The following is a 24126-nucleotide window of genomic DNA, read 5'->3' as shown; positions in this document are numbered from 1 at the left end:
CTACCTTAGTTGATGAATACAGAGCAACTCCAATTATACTAGATTCCTTTGCCATGGTGTCCCGTGGGTTTATTTCGATAGGACCTCTGCTGCCAACAACCTAGTAAGAAAAACAACTTGTCTATAAAGATCACTGAAAAATAGTACTGAATTATGGTAAAGCCTCAAAGTGGTAAAAGAACCAAAATACTTACTATTACTCGTCCTCCATATGACAGAAGATTCAAATCATTACTAAGATTTACATTAGCTAACATTTCAATGATCACATCAATTCCTTTTTCACCAACAGATTTCTATGTAATAAAAAAGAATGCAGAGTAAGATAAGAGAACAAGTAAAAAAAACTGTAAAACAGTTATCACAGTCCCATATATTACAGAAAATATGTTTCAAAAGACATAAAATGCTACATTTTTAAGACTAAGAACACTAATTTTTAAATGATCTAATTATATAGTGTTGATGTAATTCCAAGGGACCAGTCACAACATCTAAAGTGATAAAGATTCATACTAAATAAATTTCAAGTGCTTCGACTCAACTTGACTACAAAATACATTTCCTCAGTTGAAAATTTTGTTTTCAAAACGTATTTTTTTTAAAGATTTTATTTATTTATTTGACAGAGAGAGATCACAAGTAGGCAGAGAAGCAGGCAGAGAGAGAGACAGAGAGAGGGGGATGCAGGCCCCCTGCCGAGCAGAGAGCCCCATGCGGGACTTGATCCCAGGATCTTGAGATCACGACCTGAGCCGAAGGCAGAGGCTTAACCCACTGAGCCACCCAGGTGCCCCTAGAAATGGATTTTCACAGAGAAGCAAACAACAAATCCCAAATCCCAAAAAGGCTTCCACTTTTGTTAAAAAACAAAAGACAAAAGAAGGAAATCATTGGCTGTCTGGTGTTGCAGTATTTTCTTTGGGTGCATTTAGTTTTGTCACAAGTAATTTATAATCAGCCTGCCATACTACTTCTTTTCTTTAGGGTTTTCAGAGATGTTGGTTTGCAACATCCAAAACTGGCTCTTCTCTTAAATAAGTTATACATATATACCTTATACTCATTTTATTTAATAATAACAACAAAAAAAAGAATACCAGTGCCAGGCATTGTGAAGTACTGGGGATTCAAAGATGGACACAGAGAATTCAAAACAAAGCTAGGGAGAAAGATGGAAACATACTGCAGTCAAGGCCGTGACGGGATGGACTAAGTGTTGTGACAATGGAAATAAACTATAGGTTACAGAGAAAAACAAAGCTGTAAGTCTGATACCTGCAACGATCAGAGGAAGTTCCACAGAGATGAGGTCCTGGGCCCTGAGGAATGAACAGGAGTTCCTTAAGCAAAAAGGAAGGAAGAGGAGCCAGGAGATGCTACACCAGAGGCAGAATAAAGAGAAAACAGAAGAGCTATGGCCTAAGAGTCCAAGTCAGGATTAGAAAGTACCCCAGTGGAGCTGGAGCATGTGTTTCGGAAGGCGGGGAGGAGAGGAAGAGGTAGAGAGGTGACTGTCAACTGCTATGGGCTGGGAACACGCATCAAATGTCATGTTAAAGGGTGTAGACTTTGTGGGGGCAGGTGTTCATTAATTAATTTTTGTGCCAAACACTGTTTTAGACACTGAAGGTGCAGCAGGGAACAAGAAAGACAAAAATTCCTATCCTCATGGAACTTCCATTTTAGTTATTTTTGGAGATTTTTTCTTTTTTTTTTTTTAAAGGAGAACCAAATAATTGAGGAAACTGTGAAGACAGAAGGGGCTACTAGGTCAGTTATAAATAACAGACAAAGCTGGAGAAGATGAGGACTAAACTAAGTCACAGCAGAGACGAGAACGAAGAGGGAGACATATTTGAAAGGCATGTCAGAGTGGAAACTGACAGACGGAAGTGATCGACCTGACGGATAGGAAGGAGAACAGTGATGAAAAGATAGGAATAAAAAATGAAACGTGCGTCTGTCTCAGATGAGGAGACCAGTGGCCACCTCCAGCAGGCTGATGGCATGAAATAAGGGAATGCAGGTCAGACACAGTGCTGGAAATCAGCAGGATGTGGGCACAAACAGAAACCATGGGTCTAGATGAGACTGATCAGGAGGAAGGTCTCGCACCACGGAAGATACGAGACCAAGGGGAAAAGCTAAGGAACAGCAACATTTAAGTATTATGAGGAGGAAGGGGACTGCAAATGAAGTCAGGGAAGTTAAGAAGAGAACCAGCTTCCAGGAGATGTGGTCAGGGTCAGCTGCGGCCAAAAAAATCACACAGGATGAGGCCAGGTCAAAAGTAGCAGATGGGTAATTAGGAGCTCACCAGGGACCTGTGACAGGCAAAATGCAGTAGAAGGTGATGGGACGTAAGGAAGTAAAAAGAGAAAGTACTACTGCTTTTTCAAGAAGTGTTGGTGGTAGAGGGGGTGAAGGGTGTGGTAAAAGGGCAAGGGAGTGATCCGGAGAATGAGAGAGACTTAAGCAGAAGGACCTAGTAGAAGAGAAAGAAGCCATAAGACTTCAGGGTCTTAAAGTTATATGTCTGCAAAACAAAAACATGTTCTTAAAATAACTGGCCATTTTTCATCTTTGTAAATAAATACTGTTGGATGATGGTATCAGGAGTGAATATTCAATTAATTCTAGGTTTCCTAGACATACACAAAGGAGTAGCTTTACTCAGTTTTTTGGCAAGATGATTTAGTGCTAATAAATACTCTCTCCCTCATATTTTCCTCCATTTGTAATGGGCTGAGGTTACACAGTAATCAGTACCTGGAAAATTTTAAGTCTCAACATAAGCAAGTAATTTGAGGTTTAGCAAAGTAATCAGTGTTTAGTAAATTGCTACTACAGTGCAAACAGAGAACTTCAGAATCTGCTTGAGTTCTGCTCTAACAATGGACTATATGCAATGACTAACTAAAACCTACCTCCCTGCTCTGGATGAGGGAAATGATTATTCATTCCTCCCTGGCATCCAATTAAAAAATCAACTTTTTTCCCTAGGCTACACAGAGCCAGTTTGTAATCTCTAGGCACCTCACCTTCCACTGAAAAATTACACCAACAGAAATTAGGTTAGGAAAATCTCGTGGTTGCCAGAGGCAGGGGATTGGAAGTGGGTAAAATGGGGAATACAGTCAAAAGGTAGAAACTTCCAGTTTAAAAAAAAAAAAAAAGTCATGGGGATGTAAAGTATAGCCTGGTGACCATAGTTAATAAGACTGTATCACAGATCTAAAAGTTGCAAAGAGTAGATCTTAAAAGTTCTTAGAAGAAAAAAAAATCTGTAACTATGTATGGTGTTGGATGTTAATGAATTTATTGTGCTGATCATTTCACCATATCTACAAATATCAAAAAAAGGGGGGGGTGCCTGGGTGGTGCAGTCTGACTCTTGGGTTTTAGCTCAGGTCATGATCTCAGGGTTATGAGATAGAGCCGTATCCCTGGCTCCATGCTCAGCATGGAGTCTGCTTGAGCATCTCTGTCCCTCTCCCTCTGCTCCTCCCCTCTGCCTCCCTCTGCCACACTCACTCTATCTCTAAAATAAATCCATTGACAGATGAGTGGGTAAAGAAGAGGTGGTATATATCTACAATGGACTATTACTCAGCCATCAAAAATGCGATCTTGCTTATTTGCAGCAATGTGGATGGAGCTAGAGGATATTATGCTCAGTGAAATAAGTCAGTCAGAGAAAGGCAATGATCATATGATCTTACTCATATGTAGAATTTAAGAAACAAAACCCAGGATCATAGTGGAAGAAAGGAAAAAAATGAAACAAGACGAAACCAGAGAGCGAGACAAACCAGAAGAGACTCCTAATCATAGGAAACAGACTGAGGGTTGCTGGAGGGTGAGGAGTAGAGGATGGGGTAACTGGGTGATGGACATTAAGGAGGGCCCGTGTGTACTAAGCACTGGGTATTATGTAAGACTGATGAATCACAGACTTGTACCTCTGAAACCAATAATACACTATTATGGTAATTGAATTTAAATGATTAAAATAAAACAAAATAAATAAATCTAAAAAAAGAAAAGAACACCCAGGGCTCTAAATACAAAGCTGTGACTTTACAAAATGTGACTACATTAAAGAGTACCAATTTTGATAGCTGTAAGACTCTGGAAAGGCTAGGTTTTATTTGATAAACATAAACAAGACAGATGAGAGTAAAGGTTTGAAAATTAGACATCTCTGCTTTTTAATTTACTAAAACTGTGAAACACACATAGGCATTAAAAAAAAAAAAACAGCAAACAATTTTAAGAGAGTGGTTGTTAAGAGCTTACCAAAAAAAGTAAGTCACCCAAGAAATAAAATCTACTTTTATAAAGCTGTAGAATAATTTTACCTTAATTTTATCAATATAATTAGGTTCTCTGTGATTGAACACTTCATGGGCTCCATTTTGCAAAACAATGTTTTGTCCTTCCTCAGTACCAGCTGTGCCCAAAACCTTTAAGCCGTAAGCTCTGGCAATTTGGCATGCTGCTAGTCCAACCTGAAAAACAAAATATAAACACCTAGTTCTGGATTCTTGGCATCCCTACAAAGATTTATTAAATATATGTAATAAACTTAAGGTTCATCTAGGTCCTACACTATCCTTAAAGAATTCCGAGTCTATGACAAGGTATGAAGAAAGAAGAACAATAACTAACTTTTACTGAGTATTTATAATGTGTCAGGTACCACACAATGCTTTATTTTATCCTTATCCACTGCTTTATTTTATCTATGCATTGCTTTATTTTATCCTCACAATAAGCCTAGGAGGTAGATATTATTATTGTCCATATTCCACAGATGAGAAAACTGAAGCTCATAAAATATAAATAACCTGACCAGGGCACAGAGTTGGGAACATGGCCAAATCATAGAGCTGGACCAATTCAGTCTGCAGAGCTTGAGTTTTTAACCACTGTATCAAAATGCTTACTCAGCACCTACTTTGTGCAAAAGGTAAGGGGTTTAAAGACATTCAAAACTTGCTCACTGACTTCATTAACAGTACATATAAAATGCTAAATGATAAATGTGACATCATTTAAGTAGAAGAGATAGGTATATGAGCAAATGAATTCATTCATCCATATGATGACCATTTATTGTTTACTATATACTAGATATGCTACTTCATGCAAGAAACTTATATTCTGAGAAAGGGGAAAAATAATAAACATACAAATTAATGAATAAAATAAATTTAGCTATGAGAAAATGCTATGAAAAAAACCCTAGCCTATTGGAGATAGGCAGAGGGACTAGTGAGGTCACCAAGAAAGGCAACTCTGAAGAGATGAGACCTGAGTCAAGTGAGGGACAAGCCGTGTAAAGATCTGGAAAGCCTGGTGGAGAATGTTGTAGGCAGAATGGTCCTGGCTCACCTGGTGACATGGGAATGAGCTTGGGGCATTCAAAGGACAGAAAGAGGGTCAACGTGGCTTGAGGGTAGGACACATGGGAGACAGTGCAAGATGTGGGCAGAGGAGCTTGCATTCACTTTGCAAATGCTGAACTGTATTTGCTCACTTAACTGAGGATATGCAATAATTAGCTGAATATGCATGTGGACTTGGGAGCATCCAGAGTTGGAAATTTAAATTTGAGATTCATCACTTATAGATGGTATTTAAAGCCATGGACTGCATGAAATCACTAGATCACTATATGAATGTGCTTAGGATAAAGGAAAAATAAAAGCATTTAAGGAATATAGACAAAAGCAGTTTTTTTGTTTTTTTTTTTTTGTTTGTTTTTTTAAATTGCAGGACTAGGAAACCTATGTTTGGTTACAGGCCACATGAATGGTACAGATAAGTATCACATACATTTACAGCAGGGCTTCTCAAACTTAGCACTACTGACATTTGGGGCTGGACAATTCTGTGTTGCAGGGGCTAGCCTATGCTTTGAAGGATGTTTAGCAGCATGTCTGGTTTCTATCCACTAGACACCACAGCCCCTCCACCCAGTGACAACCAAAAATGTCCCCAGATGTTGCCCCAAATGTTCAAGGGGGAGATGGGATGATGACAAACCACCCCTCAGTGATAACCAGTGATTCAGAGGAAGCTAAAACCATTACGGTTTGGGCATGACAGAAAAGAATTAAGATGAAAAATGATGATAGAAACTGATTAAAACTGTAACAGAATCACAGACTCCAAGGCCTGAAATAGACTGTAAAGATTGTATGGCATATGGGAGTGACGAGTCTGAACTCAGTTGGGTTTTGGCAGGGATCTGTTTGATTTAACCAAAACAAACAAACAAACGCCTGGGACTCACGGTCTCATGAGTCAGAGAGACATTCAATTCCATGATACAATATAGTATGGAGTTAGCACTATTGATTTTTGCTACTTTAAATTAAAAAAAAAAAAAAAACACACAGGCCTCTAATAAAACCATATCTGAACTAAAGATTTAATGTAACTATATCTCCTTCTGCTCTACTCTAAAGAGGCATTTAAGAGCTGTTCTGAAGGTACTGTTTATGCTCTTCTTGTCAACAATTACACCAACAACAGTACTTCAACAGATTATGTACCATTATGTGTCAACTATTTTTCTTTTATTTACTTTGCTGACACTAAAATAGGGCACTCCCTACCAACGTATCTGGATAACAGCTGTGTTCATCAATTCCACACCATTTTAAATACACAACATAATCCCAGAGGAATTTGAATTAAATTGAGGACAGAAAGTACAAACAGAAGCAAGACAAAACCCAGTACTATTTCCCTCTGGTAGGGCAGGGAGGATCAGAAGCGCTTCTCACACCAGGCCGCCAGCCTATCCCTGCTAGCCAAGGATTTAACAAACTCAGTCTGCTCAGAGAACAGTGTGGATTTTGCCTTTAAAAAAAAAAAAAAAATTTTTTTTTTTAAATCATGGTGAAGTGACTGGGCTTTTTACATGAGGGTAAAGGGAATAAAAAGATTTTCTTTAAATTCTTCTCTCCTCTTCCTATGAAATCTCTCCCTTTTATATAGAGCACCAGGTTACTTCTCTGAAAGCCAAAGCAATTTAAATAAATGCAAGTATGACAGATCCTTTAGTTATTTTGGGTTAAATTTAATTTAATCCAAAAATAGCCTCTTCGGTGGAGCTAAGCAATGGGAATTTTTGACAAAGTATATCTGTCATATTTTCTCAAGTCCCCAAAAGACAATCTTAGTCTTTTTAGTAAATACTCTGATCTGTGAAATCCTTCAGAACGGATCTATCTGAGGTAGACAGGAGGCTAAGTGTGGAACCTTGTGCTTCATCTATTTAAAGTAACAGAAACACAATAGGCTGAACGCTCTGTACCACCTGGCCACCTTTAGAGGTAATTTCACATTTCCAGGATGCCATTCATTATTTCCAGAACAATGTGTCATTTAAAAATACGCTACTCCTTTCAACTACTCTGAGAATACAGGATGCTCTGAAAGGGTTAACCAGTTTCCTCAAGGTGAGCCATCTAGCCCCAGGCCCTGTATTTAAAAAAAAAAACAACAACGTGAAATCTCATCTCCAAAATTTCTAAAGCCTCTACATGCAGGATAGAGGTCATGTGGATTTCTTGTTAAATTCCAACCTCAGAGCTCTAACTTTTCCTCTAAGCTCCTCAGAGGCAGATTGACAACTGGTTTCTTGAAGAAGCTTCTGACAGCCCTGTGTTGGGTTATTTCACTGAAGGGCTTATTTTAAAGTTCTCGGTCCCCTCCCCCACCCACATTAGCATTTTAAGCCATGGGTTGTGGTGTTAAGGACACAGCTGTACACTGTGCATTCCATGAATGTCATCAAAGCACAGCAGGCGAACAGTGAAAGGGAGATAGAAGGGTCTGAGAATTCACCGTGTGGCTTTGCCGTGCTGTCTGGGGCAACACAGGTAAAGCTTTAATGAGCCTTAGTTTCCTTATCTAAGGGAATATGGAATTAATATTAACTTTAAACAACTATTTAAAATTCTAAATAATTACTCTTATAACATATGCTACTTGAAGGCAAAAACAAAGCTAGTTTATTTTTGTCCGCACCCAACACCGGTGGAAAACCTAACAGACATTTTTAATGGGGTGATCTGTTGAATGTATTAACCGAGAAATGCTAAACTAATGACAAGGACTCACCTTCAGAAGACAGCATTTTAAGAAGCTTTACTACAGAGAGGAATCTCTTTATTGACTACAAATACTGACTATATTTATTAACTTGGCTTTTAAAAATGACTGAAAAGAAATATAATGTGAAACCTACACACATAAGCTTCTTTAAACATAACTTAAAAACAAACAAATACTTACTCCTCCACTAGCCCCATGAACCAGAACACTTTCTCCAGCTTTCACACGGGCACTGCAAAACAAGACAAGGGTTCATCACCTCACTTTGAAGATAATGAAGCTCAGGTGTTTGTCTTTTTTTTTTTTTTTTTATTTGACAGAGAGAGATCACAACTAGGCAGAGAGGCAGGCAGAGAGGAGGAAGCAGGCTCCTGGGGAGCAGAGAGCCCGATGCGGGGCTTGATCCCAGGACTCTGGGATCATGACCTGAACTGAAGGCAGAGGCTTTAACCCACTGAGCCACCCAGGCGCCCCAGGTGTTTGTCATTCTTAAGGAAATTCTACCCTCAGTTCAGCTAACACTTCCCCAAACAAGAAACTCATTCTGTTCTACAGCCCAAAATATTCTCCAATCTTCATAGTATCAAATGAGGGTTCTTCAGTCACAGACATAGGAAAACATGAAATTCATTTGTTCATTCAACAAACATTTAATGGGAACCTATTATGTTCCAGGCACAGTGCTGGATGCTGGTAGCACATTGCCACCTTCCCTCTGGGAGGCTACAGTCTTTGGAGGTAAGTGAAGTGAAAGAGCTAAACGTAGAGGACCTGGAGTCTCTCATTCATTCCCACAGAAGTGTCTCAAAAAAGGATTACGATAAGCACAGTCTTGATACTGTTACCCAGGGTAATGCCCAAGGAAACACAGAAGTCAGATGATTTAAGAAACCATTTTTTCTTTGAACGTCAGGTCACACAACCTCTAAGCCCAGGTTTCAGAGAGCAATGCTGAATCCTCAGTGGTACGACAGTAAGAAATATGATCAATCCTGTCACACCAAAAAATGTCTAGATCCTTCAGTGAAATGACATAGTCTTTCCACTTCCGGTTCACTATACTGAAAAAATAAGGCACACGCAGCAAGACAGTTTGGGGATGCTTTATTACTCTGGATGGGCAAGTGCTAATGTCCCAACCCAGCAGCTGTTCTGTGATCCAGATCTGACTCTCAGGGAGGATCTCTTACTTCCTAGAAAAATAGGGGGTGGCTACACTGGACAGACATTCTGTTCAGTCTGGGATTAAGAATACAATGACCCCGAGTTGTGCTCAAGACTGCATACCAACAGCTCACAAACGGCAATTATGAGTAGTAAATGAAACTTCTTACAGTTCTCTTGTTTAGAAATAAGGGGACTGAGGGCAGTGAGTCTGAAATGATAAACTAAGATAACTATTACCAAAACACTTTGACATTTTACAAAGTAAAATATAAATGTAAGGGAGTAGGATTACCAATACCATACTGTGGGATATGAAATACTTTCCCCAATAACGGCTCCTTTAAGAATCTTACAAACAACCCCTCAAACACTAAGAGTACATCCTCCTAAACCACTGGACCTGGGGCAGGTGGTGAAAAAGCAAGCTAACCCTCTCCCCGATCCCACTGCTAGGATCCTTCTACCCTTGCACAGAGTCATTGTGATGGTTAATTTTATGTGTCAGCTTGGCTGGGCCTGGGGCCAGAATTTGGTTAAACATGATTCTGAATGTCTCTGTAGGGCCTCATCCAATCAGTTGAAGGCCTTAAGATAAAAAAAAACTGACTTCTGGAGCAGGAAGGGCTTCCGCTGGTAGATCTGAACTTGAACTGCAGCTCTTCCTGAGTCTCCAGCCTGCCAGTTTACCCTATCAGACTTTAAATTCACCAAGCCTCCATAAATCAATCTCTCTCTCTCTCTGTATATATATGTATGTAATATGTATGTACACGTTCTGTTGTTCTGTTCCTCTGGAGAATCCTGACAAATACAGTCATCTCCCCCAGGGGCTCATGGCGGGGGCATGAGCTTTGGCCTGGCCTTCCATGCTGCTGTTCCATGCTCCCTCCCAGTCACTGAAGATTAGCACCTGGCATGTAGGCTTTCTCTCCCACCCCAAAGTCAGCCCTAATCTAACAGATTTCAACATTCTCTGGGAAGAAAACCTTGAATCACAATTCCTGAATTCTCCCCTGAATTCTCTCCCAAGGCAGAACCTGGTAACTGCCCTCAACCACTCCACTTAAGAAATATATCAGACTCTAATAACCAGTGCTACAAATGTAATCTCCTAATTCTGTAAGCCCATATTCTCTCAACATCTTTTCTTCAACTTCCCAGAGATTGCTGTCTCCAGATTGCTCAATTTCTGCCCACTAGTTCCTCCTGGTCCCGTTTCCTGCACTAGCCAGCCAGAACCCCATGGTAGGTTAACCCAACTCCTCTCTCTTCATCTCCCGTGCTCTCACCTCCTTCACGCTACTGCATTATGCCACTGATACTCCAGCCCTGGATTAATGTGAAAATCTAACTTCCTTGATAATCTATCCAAATGGTGATGTACTATATTAAAAAAAATAATAATAAAATCATGTGATCATGCATTTTGGTGCCACTTCCATCCTGATTGTCAAAAGATCACTTTGTCTCCTATTTCATGACGAAAAGTGAAGCAATCTCCTATGAGTTCCTTCGACACTCCACTTCTTCCTACCCACAAACTTTTCCATAGTTATACCATCTTTACCTCTTCTAGGTTTAGCAGAAGAGCTGTTCTTTTGATGTCTGAAGCCAATCTCTCCACATGTGTTCTATGTCTTTCCATCCCACCATCTGCCACTCCACCCTCTCTTCCAAACCTTCCATTGCTCCCTCTGCTAGATCTTTCCTCAGCTATAGACATACTCAACTCCCGTCTAACCTTTTGTCCCCACAAATTCCCAAGTATTCTACTTCCTCCTCCCGAACTACCTCCATTTGAGGAACCCAATTCCACCTCCTTCCTCAGCCCACTCAAACTTCTGCCTCACCGCACTACTGAAAGTGACCTGACTCAAGTTACCAATCACCTCCGAATTGCTAAGCCCAACTGCTCTTTTTTCCAAACACACCTCACTTTTGCATTTGACAGCTAGCTTTCCTTCTTGGTAGCGACATCAACTACTGCCCCTAATACTATCAACACTGAAGGAATATTTACCCTGCACCAGGATCTGTACTGAGCTTAACAGGTATGACCCTCACTGAATTCTCACCACACCCCTAGGAAGGAGGTGTTATTAGTATTCACGTTTTTCAAACCAGTAAACTACAGCTGAGACAAGAAAGTAACTGGACCACAGTCATATGGCTGCTAGCAGAAGACAGTACTATAACCCAAGTCTTCCTGTCTTCAAAGAACATGAACTTAACAGGTTTTTAATAGACACCATGACCTCTAGACACCCTTGGCCTTGGCAAACACTCCCTTTGGTCTCTTAGGACTCTTTTCCCTACCTGTGACTATACTCCTACATGCTGATGTTTTCTAACTTTCTACTCTCACTCCACTGTTCTTCACTCCCTGAAGGATTTCAGTCACTTTCATCTTGTCAACTCCCACCCACAGGCTGACAGCCCCATGTTGACATCTTTAGTCTCTAGGCTTCAGATAATTTCACCCAACAGGTTTCTGATCTTCTCCATCACAATACCTATCTTGGTTTCAACTCCAAAGCTGGACCAAGCTTCCTTTGAAACTTTTTACTTCTTTTCTTTGTCATAATTTAACATTATCCAACCTAAGGAACTAGAAGTATCTGTAAGTTCATCTTCTCTCTCATTCTCCACAGCAAACAGTTACCAAACACACCTGATTTTACCCTCTAATAGCTGTCCTTTCCCTTACACCTTTTCTACCATGGCCCTTGCTCTGGCCCTTAAGTATTTTGCCTAAAGGACACTCGTATAAGACCCTTCCATCTCTTTCTCCAGTCCTGTCATCGAATCCATCCTTCACATAGCTGATAGGTAATCTTGATAAAACACTCATATAACAGTATCATTCTCCTGAATAAGACATTTCATGACCCCAATTGCTTACAGAACAGTGTGTGAGCTCTATCATCTTGCTTTTTACAATCTGAAACCCACCTATTTCATGTGACAGCTAATATTTATTAAAAGATTACTATATTCCAACCTAATGCAACACCACTCTTTGCCTTGAAATATTCTATACGACAAAATCAAATTGCTATAGCTCTCAATATCATGATATTCCCCGCCAACGCAGGCTTTTCCCATTGTCCAGAATTTCCTCCACCCCCCTCCCCACGCCCCCAACCAGGTATTCTTCCCCAAGAAAACTCCCTGATTAAAGTACAGATTTTCAGAAGGGCGCCTGGCTGGCTCAGTTGGTGGAGCATGTGACTCTTGATCTTTGGGTTGTGAGTTCATGCCCCATGTTGGGTATAGAGATTACTTAAAAATCAAATCTTTAAAAATATATATATATAAATTCTCAGATCCCAGCCGTGGAGACTGACCAGTGGGTCTAGGGAAGGGCCCTACATGGTATGTTTAAATTGCAGCAATTAGTTTCTAGGGCTGGATAACAAGATTTTTGAACCATGACTTTAAAATAATCCAAGCCTCACATCTTGGCAGGAAGCCCTATCTCATCACCACTGTTACATCCCTTATGATCCCATAAATCCCTATGCACATCTACACCACTGTACTTTCCACATTATACATCAATATCATTACTCTCATGTCTGTCTCTCTAACTAGACTGTCAGCATCTTAAAGACAATGACAGCGTTTTGCTCTTCTTTGTATCCCCAGTGATTAGAATAATCTCCCAAATTAGCACAGTTTCCAGTTCATAAATGCTTAATGGTAACTAAATAGTAACCAAATATGAGAGACATGGTCGCGTGATAGGAAGGCAGGCAATACTGGCTGTATGACCGACCGTGTGTGTCATTACCTGTGGAGCAGGGCTCGATAAGCAGTAAAATAGGGAATACCAATGGCAGCTCCTTGCTTCAAGTCCAGTTTTTCTGGCAGCGTGTAAACGGTGTGATCGGCTGCAAGAGCATACTCGGCATAGCCCCCTGAGATGGTGCTAGTAGTGAAAACCCTGTGACCTTTCTGGGGAAAGCAAGAAATGAATAAATGCAGCAGGGACTAAAAATGATGTCAAATGGATATAATCCTTTCTAATGCAACTTTTATAACAATGAATAAGTATTTTTGTATTGTTTTCTCCATCTTGGAGTCTCATAAAAAATATCTGCAGCATACTGAACATTCTTAAATGTTTTATTAATAGAAACCAGGACGAAAACGTAAGGAAAATAGGAAAAAATAAAAAAGGAAAGGAAAGAAAACCTCCAGAATGGTATAATGAGAAGACAACTGAGACCTTACTGTGCCTTTACCAAGAGACCTTACTGTGCAAGACACTGTATTAGGAGTCTAATGAGTATTGTCTAATTTGATCATCTCAAGAGCCTACGAGGTAAGTACTTTTCTTATCACCACTTTAGATTAATTCCACGACACAAATGAAGAAATATAGGGACAAAGAAGTTCAATAATTTGCTCAGATTAAGCAGTTAGTAAATGGCAGTTAATACAACTGCTTTCTTTTTCGGAAATACTAGGAAGAAGAAATAAATAAAATGTAAGGCTTCTTCCACACACCAAATACCTGTTCTAAATCCTTCCCTCAGGTTTCTTCACCCCTGCATTCCTTCCCTCATTTTTTAGGCATACGCCGAGTAGGAAACTATGCCTGGATCCTGACAGCAAGATGAGCCGGGACGGGCTTCTTCACTTGTTACAGCATCAGAAATACAGTAAACTCTCAGTAAACTCTGCTGGGTCCTTGCTATTGGAAAGCAGATGCATAACTGAGGGTGAGTAAGGCACAACGGAAGCCTTAGAGCCTGCCCAAAATGACCTGCATGCTAGGGAAATCAGACTGGCTACTATAAACACCTGCCCAGACTCCCCTTTCTTGAAAAAAATGTAAATATTCCTTGGAATAAGAAAAACATTAAGGCACTTTCACGTACATTAAGTACTTTCACGGTACTTAAATCTGTCCTGTTTGAAAAAAAGATCTAAAAAAGTAATAGCCCTGGGGCACCTGGGTGGCTCAGTGGATTAAGCCGCTGTCTTCGGCTCAGGTCATGATCTCAGGGTCCTGGGATCGAGCCCTGCATCGGGCTCTCTGCTCTGTGGGGAGCCTGCTTCCTCCTCTCTCTCTCTGCCTGCCTCTCTGCCTGCTTGAAATCTCTATCTGTCAAATATATAAATAAAATCTTTAAATTAAAAAAAAAAAAGTAATAGCCCTATACAGCGGGATAGAAACAGAAAAGATTCAAAAGGCATCCAGCAGTCAAAGATAAGTGTCACTGTTTAGGGTGCCACTTGCAAATGGTCAAATATGACTGTGTTAAGATTAATCTTGTTTTTATAGCTTAAAAAGATGTTGCACAGATTGCAATATAATTCAAACAAGTTCTAAGAATTCACTATGGAAAGCAGGACTTTGAGTTCTGTGATTAGTTCTTTGACTAATAACAAAACAACTTCCCCCATCAAAAGCACCTTAAACTTTAGGAAGAGAGAAAAGGAAAGGATAGGAATAACTACAATGCAAGAAAACATGATGAACCATCAAAGATTATGTCCCAGGAAAAGAAAGGATTATTTCTAAGTTAAAGAATCAAAAACAGGTTCATTGAAGAGATAAGATTTAAGATAGGTCTTGAGGAACTGGGCAAGATTTTGAGAAATGAAATGGAAAAAAGTTATTACAAGTGAAGGAAACAAAGTAAACAAAGAAACAGTGGCAGGAATAAATGCTGAGAAACCGCTAGCACTTGTGCCCAGTGAGTAAATAGTCTAATGCACGGAAGGTAATAGTTTCAGAGATACAATGAAAAGGAACTAAAGCTGGAGTTAAGCCCCTGCACCTATGTTTGTAAGTTTCAGTTTAATTCTTCCAGGCAGAAGAACCAAAATGAGCAAAGACAGAGAAGGAAGAGCATGGGGTATGCAGGAAAGAACAGCTTTACTAAAAAATAAAGTACAGGGTGAGAAGGAATGGAGATGGGAATAGAAGGGACAGTAGGAAAGAGCAGGAAAGAGTCTTCTATCACAACATAAGCACTCTCAGCAATACTCTGAAATCTGTAAGGAACTGACCTAAGAATTAAACCGTACAACAATCGATTACATTTTAGAACACACCCCTTATGGAGCAGGGATAGATTCGTGGAGGAAGGAGGGCAGGTGGTCAGTTAGGTATCCGTTACAGATACCCAGGTAAGAGACTAGGCAGCATAACTTGAACTCCGGGCAGTGGGCACAGAAGGACGTGAGAGAAAACCATCCTAGTGAGAGAAAGCTGAGTGATGAGGAGTGAAACTACCGACATCACCAACACAGTTGCACAAGAGAAGAGCAGATCTAACATGACAAAAGGTAAACTCTGTTTTAGACACACTGTGTATGAGGTTACCAAGGGCTGGTGGCATGGGTCCCGTCTCCCACATCTCCCACACAACTTTCTGTGAAGAAGTAAATGTTCTGTATCAGCACTGTCCAGTAGGGCAGCCACTACAAACAGGGGCTATACGCATCTGATATGTCGCTGGTGTGACTGAGGAACTGACTCCTTTACTTTACTTCAAATTAATATGAATTTTAATTCACATGTGGCTAGTGGTTACCTTATTAGGCAGAATTTTAATTCATATGTGGCTAGTGGTTACCTTATTAGACAGGACAGGTTCACAGCTTAGTGGAAAATTCTAACCTAAAGATATCATATGTGATCATGGAAACCATGGGATCATCCTGAAGAAGGCACAGAATACGAAAAGCAGAGGTGTAAAACGAGATTGAGAACACTGGGCAATTCTGAAATTTGAGGAGCATCCTGAGAAAAAGCAGCTTGAAAAACATCGCCTAGGAGGAAGTGGGGAAAAGGACAGGAGAAAATGATGTCATAGAAGCTGAAAGAAAAAAAAATTTTTTTAAGAAAAAGTTAAGTGGCTGACAGTGTCAAATGTCACCAAGAAGTCAAGAGAGATAATGACATAAAAGGGCCCATTAACTCTAGCAATAGAGAGGCCATTAGCGACATTAGCAAGAAGCGTTTCAGTGGAGCAATGAGGGCAGAAGCCAGACCACCACGGGCTGAGGGGAGCACAACCACAGGAATCGGAATGCCTTCCTGTGCAGAGGCCACGTTAATCTTCTCTGTCTCGGTCCAATTTTGGTAAATGTGCTGCCAAAGTGGAGCAGGTCAAGGAATTATGAGGAAAGATGCTGGAACATGAATATACTATCCATGTTTTAGATTTCTTTTGGCATATAAATAACAAAAGCCCGATCATAATATTTTCATTGACTCAGTCACCTTGATCTGAGTCAGAGCTCCAAAAATGTATAGTTGACCTGGCATTCTTTACATCTTTTACTTAGTATTCGAAAGAATTGGCCTTTCCTTTATCTTATGAAACTTAATTTATAAAAAGAATTAAACATTATGTTGGCTTGTGTATTATTGAGAGGAAATAGTATATTTCCTTGCCTATTTTCTGTCCTTGCATATTTCTCCTACATCAAAAGGATCACAGCTGAATTCTGTGAGAATGTGAAGATACAGAATTTACCCAGCGCTTATCCCCAACAATGGAAACTAGGAAGACCTCTAGATAAAAGCCAATCTCTTTTTTGAATAGAGGAGTCCCCCAAGTGGCAGAAATTGTGTAATGGGGCCTTTCATTTTTTTTGAAGTTTTTATTTAAATTCCAGTTAGTTAACAGATAGTGTAATATGAGTTTCAGGTGTACAATACAGTGATTCAACACTTCCATACAACACCCGGTGCTCATCACCACAAATGCTCTCCTTAATCTGTAACGGGGCCTTTTAAAGACTAATGACACATTTTAAAGCTATGTTAAAATATTTTAAGAAAAATATTAAGCCAAAATGGAAAGAATTTAAAATGTAATACCTTGAAAGTGGATACATTATCTCCAACAGCTTCTACTATGCCAGCCACATCGGAACCAGGAGTGTAGGGTAAGAGTGGTTTTCTACTATAAGTACCAGAACGAATGTATGTTTCCACTGGGTTTATACCACATGCATGGACTTTGATTAGAACCTGCAATGACAATGTATTTTCATTCACACAGAACATTTAGGCATTCATTCAGCATTAATGCTACGACTCTACTGATTATGGGAATTATAAAAATGGACGGAAAACCTCACCTTCAATGGGCTCCCGTTACAGTTTTGCAAACCAACATATACATAAAAAAGATAAGACAGAAAGGCTTATTAATGTGTTATATTAAAAACATTTTGGGAAAATAGTAGTGGAAATATTTGAGAGGATGTGCGGCACCAACCTTTATGTGCTCATCAAACCCAATTCCTCCTCCTTCTAGGTCCATAGGAAGAATATTATTTCTTGGTGCCTTATAACTGAGTTTTAGCCAACAGAATGTGAACAAAAGTGATCAGAGCCACTTTCTGGCCCATAAAGATGTTCTAGGCAATCCACACTGTGCCTTCACCCTTTCATAGAAGTGACCCCAGAAGACAGAGGTGTTGAAGCTGGCAGAGCCCCATGATGGAAGAAGGCTGGGTCCACAAATCACTCTTTGAGAGTTACCCACTGATATTTTAGAATTTTGGAATTTAGGGAATGAGAAATAATTTTCTAATGTTGAGTCATTGAGATTTTGAGGTTACATCTACCACAGAAGCTAATTTTACCTTATTTAATACGTAATGATTACTTTTGCTGTGAGAGTAAGAGAAGGCCTTACAAAGAAAGTGGTATCCGAGCTAGGCCCTAAAAGAAGAGTATCTTTCAGAATGGGAGAAAAGGATATTTCAGGTAGAAGGAATAGTATGTGCAAAGACAGAAGGAATAAAAGCGGCTCTTGGGGAAACCAGACAATGCTGCTTATTACAGCACAGTCTATTGAAAAGGAGCAATAAGATATGAATCTCTAAAGTTAGGTTATGGCCAAACTGTAAAAACTCTCAGAAGCTTCAAGGTTCATTAAGGAAATGAGACTTGGGAGTCATGGAAGGTGCAGTAATAAAAATACATAATTTTTAATGAGAAAGTATATTGTTAGAGTCACCGGAAATGATTAAACTCTTCATTTAAATTCTCTTAAATCATATATAGAAGGCATGTATGCAGAAGAAAATGATTTTCCTACTGTGCACAAAATAGAAATCATGAAAGTTTGTAATAGAATAACTTGTTCAAAACTACTTATGACTCCATGCAGAAAAATTCAATTATTGCACTTCATAGATGATCCTCAACCTCAAAAATGTTCTTAGAGCAAGTTATTTTCCCTTTTCATGGATGTATCTCACTAACAGTTATAATTGTGCTCTCTTTATAGCATCAGTATAAACTGTTCTAATCCACTGTGTTTATGAATTATTGTGAATCTGCTCTTTTTGAACATGAACCTGATGTGCTGGAGACTCGCACTCAGTGTAATTATTGCCTATTTTTATGGAATTATTTCCACCTGATGGTCTTTTGGAATTGGTACTGCAATATCCGACTGGAGTTTAAGCACTTCTGGTCCACCAAATTCAAAAACTCGAATCGCTCTCATCAACTTCTGTCCAGTCGCCATGGTGATCTACACACCAAGAAAAAAAAATAATCTACTGTCATATGGTATCTAGGCTGTATCACTATGTTTTTCCCCCTGGAGGGGGCAGATCAAACAATTTTTCAAACAACAACTTAAATCATGAGCTTACACAGATCTCATTTCATGTTTAAGGACCTTTCATCTTACAAATCCTTCAGCTACAAAGCAAAATACTTGATATTACTTCCTGTAGGGATTCAGTGCCTTCCACAAGGGAATCAAACATGCAAACAAAAACATCTGGCTAGACATAGCATGAAACAGTATCTTAGGTTTCTTTTTGGGCAAGCTTGTGCTGTTACATCTTAGAAATTTGTTAAGTTTTATTAACATTGGATAAATAGATCTTCTGTTAGATTATGAAATATTTCAAATATAGTGAGAATCATAAAGCATAAAATGAACACATTTACCTGCCCCCTGCTTTAATAAATGTCAACATTCTAAAAACTTAGAACATTACAGACATAGCTAAAGCCTTCTTTACCACAAAACCCATTTCTGGCCCACCTTTTAAGTGGTGATCATTATCATAAACTCAGTGCTCATCAGTCCCAGGCATGACGTCATATCACTACTTCATGCAACAATATGTGTTATTGTGTTTCACAGTCCCAAACTTTATTTAGATTGGGTCATACTGTACTTACTTCAGCAACTTGCTTTTTCTTCTCAACATTAAGTTTTTGAGATTTATCAATGGCGAAACACTTAGCTTTATGAAGTTCATTCATCTTAACAAAAGAGGAAAACATGAAAAACTGAAAAAACTGCTTTGTATGTAATCTTTTATAAAGCACAAGGGTCATTTACAGTTAACCTTTCTGTCCTATCACTGTTACTTTTTTTCTACCACTGTTATCATTAAAGTGAAAACTCAGAGTTAAAATACACTCTAAGAAAAGGTAAACAACATTTGAACAGAAAAATAGCTAATTATGGAAATCTTCCATACCTATAGCAATCAAACGAAAAGGTTTTTGACTGTATCTTCAAATTTTGCTTGTGGTTTATCACAATTTCTTGACATTAACCACATCAAATAGTTAGTTAGGCTCTGCCACCACCCAGAACATCATTGCTAACTTCTGGAATAATTATATTCGTCAACCATGAGGAGGCAAAAGATCAAAAAGAGTTGCAGAAACTAGGACTTGAGATGAAAGAATTCAGACTTTTACTATATTGAAGCTCAACACAGAACTACTCAGAACAGAGTTATGTGCTAACTATAAAATGTCACTCCAAGTACAGGGGGGCGATCAAAAGCAGTTTGATAGTGTTATTAGTGGAAAGTTCCTGATATAATTAACCAAAAAGTGTATCATTTTAAGACTCTTTAAGTGATGCCACGTAGTACCAGCACAGAGGAGAAAGTAAATTGTCTATTGCTAGAGGGTGGTTTAGCAGTGACATGTCCTAAAGGGCAAACCTCAAATACAAGGGGGCAGAAGGGGGCAGAAAGCAGGCAGAAGACATAAACCTAAGGGCATTGTAGAGCAGCTGAGCAGTCCCTAAGGGTGACACCTGTGTGGGGTGAGGACCTGGAAAAGGCAGCTCACTCCACACCTACCAGCAGTCTCACGACTGAATTTCTATCTAGCTCTTCACTCAGGCTAGGTATTTCTTAGACAAGAAAGTGAAAATATAAAGACAATAAAACAAACAAACAAACAAACAAACCCAGCAACAACAAAAATAAGAAACAAGGTTGCCCAGCTCATAGTTTTCCATTCTGGAGATAACACAACTTTCTTTTCCCTTTTTGTCGTCAACACAGTGTTTGTAAAGAGTGCAGGTTTTGGAATCTGAAAGCTTTCAGTATGAATTCCAGCTCTACCATTTACTAGCCAGATGGCCTTGGGCAAGGCAATCAACTTTGTTGAGCTTCTTCATCTCAAAACTGGGCTCCCACTCAGGGTTACTGTGGTAGAGACACAGCAAGCATCAAGCACTGAACCCAGCAAATGTTCACTCCTATATATAGTAGACATCATGATTCCTTTCCCATCTCTTTTCTCCTTTCCAATTTCTTACTCATTAAAATACTCTTGATTCTATAATTCCATAATCACTTCTGATTTTACATAACAATATTTACGGGACTCAGATTATAAACAAGAACTTCACCTCAAGCAATTCAGTCTGGAGAATCATTTAAACAAAACATTAATATCAAACACTGGCTATTACTCATTCAACATGTATTTTTTGGACATTAACTATAAGCGAGGCACTGTGCTAACCCCAGAGAACACAAAGGGCAGAGAAAATGCCCCAACCCTCCTCCTAGCTCCTGTTAACTGTGCTATCATTCTCTCACACAGCTACATACACCATGTAAGATCTGCAGTGACTTTTCCACTTTTACCTACTTCCTACGTATTTCTTTCTTTTTTTTTTTTTAAGATTTTATTTATTTATTTGACAGACAGAGATCACAAGTAGGCAGAGAGGCAGGCAGAGAGAGAGGAGGAAGCAGGCTCCCTGCTGAGCAGAGAGCCCGATGTGGGTCTCCATCCCAGGACCCTGAGATCATGACCTGAACCGAAGGCAGAGGCTTTAACCCACTGAGCCACCCATGTATGTAACATATACACCCCCCCCCCCCCCGATTTTGGTATCTGCTAAGTTGGGAGAAAAGAACAAAGGAAAAGAATACTCATCCTTAATACTGGATTTAGAAGACTCTGCTGCCTCACCTAGTACTACCATCTGATCCTATCAAGCATGTAAGGAGACCAGGCATAACCTTGACAGAGCTGTCTTCTACTTTGCTTCTGTCCATCTTATTTCCCACTGAGCCTTTGCCACTATGATGGATCAGGCTTCAAACTGCACAAATTGCCTTTGAAAACCCCTTCAACTATTCACAGGATCATCGCCTGCTTCATAATATATAATACATTAGGTGATATGTCAAAGGGAATTATAAAAAGAATAAAATAATACAATACGCTGATAGTAATTATAATCCTTAAACCCCTAATAACTGATTTCTTCTAAAAACCAAGTATTTTATGCCCACTGGTATAATTATTTTCACAATGGGGAGGAAAGCAACCATTTAATTGTACGCAGAAACAGAAATAAAATCACCGTTCATTTTATGGATGAGAAAACATTCTAAGAGGTTAAGAGACTCACCAGGGTCACACAGAGGCAGAGCAAGAACCCTAGTCCTCTATGTTAAATGTTGATTGATTTTTTTTTTCCTTACTATACAATCCTTTTCATCTTACCCTTTGAAATGTTGGCATAGAAGATACTTAACTTCTTAAAAATATACTTTATAATGATGATAGTGAGACAGGCTGAGCTAGCAATATGAAATTCAACTAATCTGCAGGTAGGATTACATATTTTATGATTAAGGCATCTGCTCAGAGTGTGAAATTTTCCAAGAGTCTGTAAGTTAGGGTGATCCAGTAGTGATACACAGGACATCATTTTATTAGGAAAACTAATAATTTCCTTATCTGTAAAATGGGGCCAGTACTCCCTTGCTTGCCCTCCTCACCGAGATTAACTGCAACAGTTGTGTGAGCTCCACAGCATGCCACCATGCCCCAGGCTCTGTTAGACTAAATCATTTACATGTCAGCAGGCCTGCCACCTTGCTAGTGTTTTCAAATAGATTTTTCTATTCATCCAGTGTAAACTTTAAATTAGAGGACCTGGCTTAATTTTTGGTTGTACTTTTGACCTATAAAAAGTTGCCAAGCAGGGCACCTGGGTGGCTCAGTGGGTTAAGCCTCTGCCTTCAGCTCAGGTGGTGATCTCAGGGTCCTGGGATCAAGCCCTATGGCTCTCTGCTCTGCAGGGAGTCTGCTCCCCCCCCCCACTTGTGACCTCTAATAAATAAAACCTTAAAAAAAATTTGCCAAGCATACTTCGGAAATCTAGGAAATACAGAATATAAAATTCCTTCTCAGTGATCTTTTTCTATGCTCTGTTTCAATCTGTTTGGTTTAATAAAAACTAAAGGGATAGGGAAAATGTTAGAACTATATTTTAACACAGAATGAAGAAATCGAGCCACAAAGCCAGAGCAAGGGCACTTAATGAGAGAAGGGCGTAAGATTAAATAAGAATTTCTGGCAAGACATAAAAAAAAAAATAACTTGGAAAGAGAATCATCATTGCGAAATGTGCTGCTGTTGATCAAGAATGCTTCATGTAAGCCTTCTCTCTTTTTTTTTAATAGTCTTAAGCTAGAAATGTTAAAAAAAAAAAATTAAAAGTAACCTAAGAAATGTCGCTTCCTGGCTGTGTGACCTTGTCAGGTTGCTTTCCTGGTCTGGATCTCAGTGCCCACTTCTGGTAAGAGGGGGTGGTGGAGAAGGAGTTGAATAGGTAATTCTAGGCCTCCCCAGGTTCTTGGATGTAAAGACTGGATGGAACTAGGCCGGCAGCTCTCCAGGGCTGGGAAAGAGCTCGGTGGGATTTGTTGCTGCCGACCAGACATACACGCAGCGTGCCAGTGGCTTCAGTGGGAATCGCACAACTTTTCCGCCACCAGTCCAAACTTCAGCCTTTAAATAGAGTTCAATCATTAACGCATTCTCTAGTCACGGAGAAAAGCCTCATCTCGGAACTAAGTGAACATTTAACGATGTGTTTATGCGGTGTTTTGTAATTTTTTTCCTTTGAAAATCATTCTGGGTAAGGGTCACCGGGGTTGGGTGGGGATGGGGGGGGGGTCAAGGAAACTAGGCATTTCTCTCCAAAAGTAATACAGCAGCTCTGATGGCAAAGGCGACTTACGACCAGGCGGGCGGAGCTCGGGAGAAGCTCCGCGGAGAAGCCCATTCCCGCCGCGGGGCTGGGCGTAGGGCGCGCGGCCGCCGCGGGCTGCACTGGGAATGCCCAAGCCCAGGCCTGGCGGCGGGAGCGGAACCCACCGCACCTCACCGGGTGCAGCCGAAACGCAGATCTCCCTGAAGACCAGGATGGAGGCTCGCGGCCCGCAAGCGAAAGTCCCTGAGTGATTTACGCATGAGAAATTCGCATCCCCTAGAGGGAAAGGTCTTCGGCCAGGAGCTCCTTTTTCCGATTCTCCAGGACAGACCGCGGGACAAGAGCGCAACCACAGTCAAACCCGGCTCCTTTGTGGACGAGCGGCGGGGAGACCCGCTGCCTCAACAACTAAAGGTGACTTTTTCAAACCACTTACCCGGTTCTAGAGTGGGGAACCAAAACCTGCGAAGGCTAGCTCAGATTCCACAAAAAGGGGACGGACCTGGGCGTCTTCTACCCTTGCCGGCTCCGCCTCGCCCGCGCCTGTCTC

The 24126-nt window shown here is 40.1% G+C and overlaps 1 protein-coding gene across 2 annotated transcripts in view; it reads right to left on the bottom strand.

The window, feature by feature from the left end:
• The window catches only part of CRYZ (crystallin zeta), a 28017-nt gene extending 3895 nt beyond the window's left edge, over positions 1–24122 (bottom strand). The window contains exons 1-9 of one of the 2 annotated variants that reach the window (XM_046007368.1): positions 24013–24101; positions 19487–19570; positions 18705–18821; positions 17150–17302; positions 13097–13260; positions 8317–8368; positions 4365–4514; positions 195–296; positions 5–100 (exon numbers count right to left, since the gene is read on the bottom strand). In XM_046007368.1, the coding sequence (XP_045863324.1) occupies positions 5–100; positions 195–296; positions 4365–4514; positions 8317–8368; positions 13097–13260; positions 17150–17302; positions 18705–18821; positions 19487–19570 (918 nt within the window). In that variant the 5' untranslated portion in view covers positions 24013–24101. Of the gene's footprint in view, positions 1–4; positions 101–194; positions 297–4364; positions 4515–8316; positions 8369–13096; positions 13261–17149; positions 17303–18704; positions 18822–19486; positions 19571–24012 lie in introns of both variants that reach the window. The other variant, XM_046007378.1, reaches the window with a different exon arrangement.
• Between the last annotated feature and the right edge of the window lie 4 nt (positions 24123–24126).

Source organism: Meles meles, chromosome 1, assembly GCF_922984935.1.
Source record: "Meles meles chromosome 1, mMelMel3.1 paternal haplotype, whole genome shotgun sequence".
Lineage (NCBI taxonomy): Eukaryota > Metazoa > Chordata > Mammalia > Carnivora > Mustelidae > Meles > Meles meles.
The sequence above is the reverse complement of the archived record's forward strand: the minus strand, read 5'-3'. Positions and strand labels throughout refer to the sequence as shown.